This window comes from Miniopterus schreibersii, assembly GCF_964146895.1.
Source record: "Miniopterus schreibersii genome assembly, chromosome: 3".
In the NCBI taxonomy this organism is placed as follows: domain Eukaryota; kingdom Metazoa; phylum Chordata; class Mammalia; order Chiroptera; family Miniopteridae; genus Miniopterus; species Miniopterus schreibersii.
This window is the reverse complement of record NC_138103.1, coordinates 28331739-28338066: the sequence shown is the minus strand read 5'-3', so window position 1 is coordinate 28338066 and position 6328 is coordinate 28331739. Positions and strand designations below refer to the sequence as shown.

Below are 6328 nucleotides of genomic sequence, written 5' to 3'. Positions count from 1 at the left end.
AAGCTGAGTACATGAGAATTCATTTTCACTTTCTGTGTTGTTTCAAATTTTCCTTGAAAGCATTTTAAAATGTCAGGAGTTTCCCCAAAATTAACTAAAGAACTACATAAATTTCTACAGTGAAGCCTTAAAAAAATACTTTCCTCTAATTCTTAGAAATTTCAAATGAAATTTTGGGGGGTTTCAGACAGAGACAAGGCCAGGAAAAACTTGAAGGTCATGCTTTGATACCCAGGGCATCAGAAATGTCTCCTGGAAGCAAGGAAATGAGAAGCTGGATCTAACTTGTGGTTAAAAAGACTAAGTCAGAGGTCCTCTCAGTGCTAAGGAATAACTGGTTCCAAAAGTCAATGGGATACCAGCACTCAGGATTATATACTATCCACTAGCACCCCCAAAGAGCACAAAGAAAGATTCACCAGAACAGTTTCTTCTTTATAAACACAAGTACATAATGTTTATTTGAAATTCCAATTTATTACAAGTTTACCCCTCAATGGGGCCCTTCCTCCTTAAAGACAATTAAAAAACAATTCAGGTGTCACTGAAGTGGGAACACAGGATTCTTACTGTTAACAAGAACAGACTGGCTCTAGGGTAAGAGGCAGGATTATGGAATTGTAATGTCAGTGCTAACTCCAAGCCTGTGGAAAAGGGGACAGTAAACCTATCCACCAGCCACTGGAATAAATCCCCAAAGTCCTTGAATAAAGAGGACAGGGAGAGAAAGGGACCACACCTTGAAGTTTAATACTAAGAGGCTTTATTCACAAGTTCTATAAGTTGCAATCCCCTTGGTGGAATTCTTTTCCCTTAATTTAAATAGGTACAGAAGAACCTAGGTGATCAAAATTTCCAAATTCAAAGTTGATAGAAAAAAAAAATTAAACCCTGTTTTGCATTTTTATAAAAATCTTCCATAAAAGGGAAAGAAAACTACAAAGTTTTGCCTAAATATAACTACTAGCACTAGAGTCATTGTGGGAAGGGGCTGTCTAGCTTCTCCTCCCACCCCTCCTCCCTCCTCCCACCGACATTGACCACTGAAAGATTCAGGTTCGAAGGGAGTCTGAGAGGCCAGAAAAGGCATGGGAGGAAGGGGCTGAAAATGGAAATGGAGGAGGGGGAAACAGCCACAGGGGGCAGGCAGGGGGATGCCCCCTCCCCTACCAGGTCACACTGATTGCTGCGATGAGCCTCCAACCCACTTCTCTGAAGGAGAGACGATGGGCTGAGGGAGGAGATGGGACAAAGGAAAGCAAACACATTATCATATAAATTGTACTGTACATGTGCCAAAGCAAGATGACAGAAATATTTTACAAGATGTTCTTTATACAATATCACTGCTAAAACAAGCAACTTTTAATAACTAGAAAAGTCAATTTAAAAAAAAATTTAAACATTTCGATCCTTCCTGCTTTTCTTCTGCTCCCCTAAGAGCTTGTCTGGTATGTGGGTGGGCTGGGCTCCAACACCCCTCTGGCCAGATCCATCAAAGTAAAGATTATATGCATGATTATAAGCAGGACTCCAGTCTCTAAGTGAAGTGCCTTAGTTTGTTTTTGTTTGTTTGTTTGATTTTGAGGGGGTGAGGTGGGGTGGGAGTGGGGAGAGAGCTGTCACAAAGGGAAAGGGTATTCAGGAATGGCTCCGGGATATGTCCCTTTACTCTGCCAAGATCAACTCAAAAGAGAACAACTGTTTCATGATGCTGGTGAATACAGAATTCTGTATGGCACTCACTAATACCGTCACCTGAGAGGGAGAGGGAGGAAGAGACAGAGTATGGGCTTAAAGAAACAGGGCTGTATATAAATATAGATTTTAAAAAATCACCACCTCCCTAACTGGCCTGATTACACTTCATCCTTCTATGTAATACAGTAATCCCACCCCTGGAGACCAGAGGGCTTGGCACTATTGTGGTGGCCAAAGTGGAAGGGACCTTAGGTAAGAAGGAAAAGGAATTGGGTTAATACCCTTGGGCTCTTCCTGAAAACTCTCAGAAAGGGGAGGTTAAGGCCATCTACCACCCATATTTCTAGACAGAGACCACCAACCCAATATTATGCTCTCCAAAGAGCTCTGCTTAATTAAGGCCTTATGGAGAGTTTTAGAAAAACAGCACAAGCTTGGGAGGACAAGCATTTCTGGACTCCTTGTGATGTCCTCCCTTCCATGTTCTTCTCCATCTCCCTCTCTCTCCTCCCTCCCACCCTTCCCTTGCTCTCACCTGGATTCCCTCAATCTCAGCTCCCTCTCCCTTACCAGGGCCCTGCCTCACTATTTCTTCTGTCTTCGTCCCCTAGACTGTCCAATGGTCTCTGGCTCACTGTCCCCTTCATCTTCAGCAAGCTGGTCAGGAAACTTCTTGCGTTTCCTACGGATATATGGGTGGCCAGGAAGGTGTTTATGCAACAGAGCCACCAGACACTGTTCTGTCTTCACCATGCAATTTAGCACATGGCTGCCTCTGCAGTTGTACAGCTCAGCATTGGTAAACACTTGTTTCATGTCAGTAAGAAACTCTTGCACAGACCGGTAGCTCCCACAGGAACATTTGTTCTGCATTGTCTGGAAATCCATGGGGTGGGTGATCACATCATAGTAGTCCTCAGCCTCATCTCTGGTCACAGGCTCCCTGTGGAGAAGAACCAAATGGGGATATTAGCACAGCCTTGAATACAACTGACAGAAACTTTGCTGTTAAACCATCAGCCACAGAGGGGGCCCACTGCTGCTGAGATCAGCCAACTGGCAGGCACAGAGAAGGTGTTTTCACCTTGTGCTAAGAGCTCTCTACCAGTTTGGAACACTAATCCCCTGTCACTGAGACATGTTTTAAAAGTAAGGGATCAGACTAATTCCTAGGAGTTCAAATGAGCACCCCCTAAACCAGCTGCCAGGTTGGTCCTACTACTCTGTGCTTGAGAACACAAAGCTCACCTGAAGGGCCAGCTGGAGCGGTACTTCACAATCTTGTTGAGGATCTCTTCACACTTCTGCAACTCTAGGCTTTGCCTTCGGGAGCTCCTCTTAGTCTGGAGCACCTGATGCCAAAGGAAAAAGATGTTATTACAGGTCCAAGAGAACAAAACAGAAAATGTATACACATCTGCTTTAAAACGAGAAAGAGCTCAACCACTTTCTTAGAGCAGGCACAGTCAAAATCATCTGACATTCAAGTCAAAAAGCCCTCTCAGCCAGGGGATAGGCATCTTCCCATCAGCCCACTTGCCTCCTCCCTGGTAGATGGTGATTAAAGCAGAAAAAAGGCAGCAGTTGCCATACTCTAGCAGTCCTGATGGAGACTGTCAATAGGACTCTAGCCCACTGAGAGCAGATGGACCTGGGATTACGTAACTGAATGTATATAAGCAAGTAATTGCAGAAAGTCAGATGAGTTATGGGGACCACTGGCAGACAATTTTGCGGGGTATGAAGTCTCAGGGAAGAAAGCCAAGAGGTACAATTCCTTTCCTATGCTCTCCTGCTGCAGGCATGTAGAGCCAGAGTTGAAGAGGTTAGGACTGGGCAAGTAGGAGGATCTCTCGATGTTCTCTGAGCTCCCTAATGGCTTGCTTTATACCCCCAGCCCACCCAAACCCAATTTGTTCTGTCAAAACAAACAAGTTTCCAAGGACCTCTTTTTGTTCTTTAAAGCTCAAGTGAAATCTAAAGCAAAACCACTAAAATCACAGTGGAGGAGCAGAGGGGAAAGTAATGTCTCTCCCATAACAACTGTGAGCAAAGACCCGAGAGTAAGTGAGGCTCCAACATTGCTGACATTCCCACAATGGAGACCCAGCCCCTCTGAGCCCCTGGAGACACATGGATACTATTTTAAAATCCTTAACAAGTCGCAGGCTGCCTGTTAACTAAAGGAGACAATGTTCGCAGGCTACAGCAGGGGAATGCCGGACATAGCTGTTCCTGAAGGGCCTGCTGCCTCTGTCTGCCTAAAGGCCCACCCATCAGCCTCCAAAGTTAGGGAGGAGGGAGAGGGGAGGCTCCCACCTGTTGTTGCCTGATGAATTCCTAATGCTGGAGTGGGGGATAAGAAGCAGAAACATTAGAGGCAAGATGATAAATAATTCTTACCAGCTCATCAACCTCAGTGTCATCCACAGATGGTACCTTCGGCCGAGACCTCCTGGTGGTAGGATGTGGCTTCTTAGCTGGTCGTCGGCCTGGCCTTGTCACAGAGGGGATGACACCCTGCTTGCCCCGGACAGTCTTTCGAGGTCTCACTGAAATAGAAAGTACAGGTTGAGAGGAGAACAACTGAGGATGAAGGAAGCATGTTATGGAATGGGGAGATAATATGGACAAGTAAAGCAATGGCTTCCTTGGGTTACAGAGTGTTCTTTGCTATATATCTCTTGCCCTACCTAACAGAATATTTTAAAGGTAGCAGTAGTAGATGAAGAATGGCTACCTTTCATCAACTGCCAAAGACCTTTTAAGAGCCTCCTCAGAAGGTTAGTTCCTTCAGTACTTCTTCTATCCTCTAGCCCCACCCTGTTCAGTTACTCCTGGGAAGTCCTTGAAGGAGGTCCTTGAAGGAGTCAATTGTAAACTGACTCACTCAGAAGGAGAGGCCATTTGCTACAGGTCTGCCTGGAATTCCTACAGTCCACACTAAGCCTGAAGGAGTGTAGTGTATTTACATGTGAGATGAAACTTGTAGAAGAGATCTTGTTTTATAATTCCCAGAGTTATTCTAAACTCACCTTCACAATCTTCTTAGAGAAAAGCTGATACTTATGTGAAGTACTTACATGAAGTCTTTCTCACTGAATATAATTTAGGGCTAACACCAGTTCTGCTTTCTTGCATTTCTGAAAACCATAGATAGTCAACTAGGCCACTTCCATAAAAGCCCTCCCTAGGATCCCCAAAGAGAGAATAAAGACTACAAAGGCACCCAAGACTACTTGTGTCTCAGGTTTACAACAGGTGCTCAATGTCACACAAGCCAACATTCCTCAATATCTACTCAGGGAGCAATGCTCCACAAGGATTAGCTCAAGGTTTCTCTACTAAATAAACAATGTTTTATATTCTACTTCTGGACCATGATTATCTGTCATTGGCTATTTCAGGGTCTCAAGCTCAAAACCTGGCTAGGAATAGAGAGTAAGAAGCTGATGCCAAGGATAAATCTTGGGATGTGAAGGACAGATACCAACCCAAGGACTTGAGTTGAACTTAGAGAACCACATCTTTGGTGGCCTAAAAGGGCAGAGTAGACAAAAAGCTTTAAATACATACATATCCTTTTGGTAGAAATAGCCCTTGAAACCTGGAAAGGAAACAACTCCTTGGAAAGAGAGCAACTCAGAAGTAGAAAGCAATCACTAATTTGAAAATAAAATCAGTACACTGCTATATTCAAACTCTGTTCCCAAACAACTTTATCTTGAAAGCCCATTTAAAATCATGGCAGTGAAGTCACCCCAACAGCCACAACATGTGAGAAAAGGAAAATGGCACAATGGCAACAGTAACTATCTACTGTCTGCCAAACCAGTCTTTCCAAGTCAGCTTAAAAAACTATGAGGTTGTCCGGCTGGGCTGGGCTTGGCTTGAGTGTCGACCTAGGATCCAGGCGATCGGGGTTCAATTCCCTGTCAGGACACATGCCCGGGTTGCGGGCTCAATCCCCAGTCGGGGGCGTGCAGGAGGCAGCCGACCAATGACTCTCTCATCAATGTTTCTCTCTCTCTCTCCCTCTCCTTCTCTCTCTGAAATCAATAAAGATAAAAAAAAAAAAAAAAAAAAAAGACTATGAAGTTAACTATGAAGGCAAACTGAATACTTACATCGCAAACCAGCCACTTCATAATCTTCTTCTTCCTCCTCTTCTTCCTCCTCTTCATCCTCTTCATTGCTCCCATTATCTTCACTGTCCTCAGAGGCAGACTCTTCAGTATAATTCCTGTGAGGTGAAAAAAGCATGTAGAGTATATGGTTCTAGGCCAAAGTATTCCTACAGGGATAAAGTCCCATAGGAATCCCAACTTTTCCCTCTTCACACACTAGGACAGATTTGATGAGGAGAGGGAAACTGAATCCAGGCTAGGATACAGAAAACAGAATGAAAACCTAAGCTTCAAGAGCATGCCTCCTTCACCAGGCCCCAAATGCTTTGGATAAGACACCAATGGCAACAGAAATCAAAACCAAAATGTAACCCCCAGCCCCTCCCCACACAAAACAATACAAAATTCTATTCCTTTTATCTCACAAAAACAGCCAGATAATGTAACATTTAAGGTATTAAAATGTGTCCCCAACTCTGGGGTGGACTGGAAGAATAAAA

The 6328-nt window shown here is 44.1% G+C and overlaps 1 protein-coding gene across 1 annotated transcript in view; it reads right to left on the bottom strand.

Moving 5' to 3' along the window:
* Positions 1–437: 437 nt before the first annotated feature.
* The window catches only part of BAZ1B (bromodomain adjacent to zinc finger domain 1B), a 76883-nt gene continuing 70992 nt past the window's right edge, over positions 438–6328 (bottom strand). The window contains exons 16-19 of the mRNA XM_081133797.1: positions 5829–5944; positions 4105–4253; positions 2950–3053; positions 438–2644 (exon numbers count right to left, since the gene is read on the bottom strand). Of these exons, the coding sequence (XP_080989923.1) occupies positions 2287–2644; positions 2950–3053; positions 4105–4253; positions 5829–5944 (727 nt within the window). The 3' untranslated portion in view covers positions 438–2286. The remainder of the gene's footprint in view (positions 2645–2949; positions 3054–4104; positions 4254–5828; positions 5945–6328) is intronic.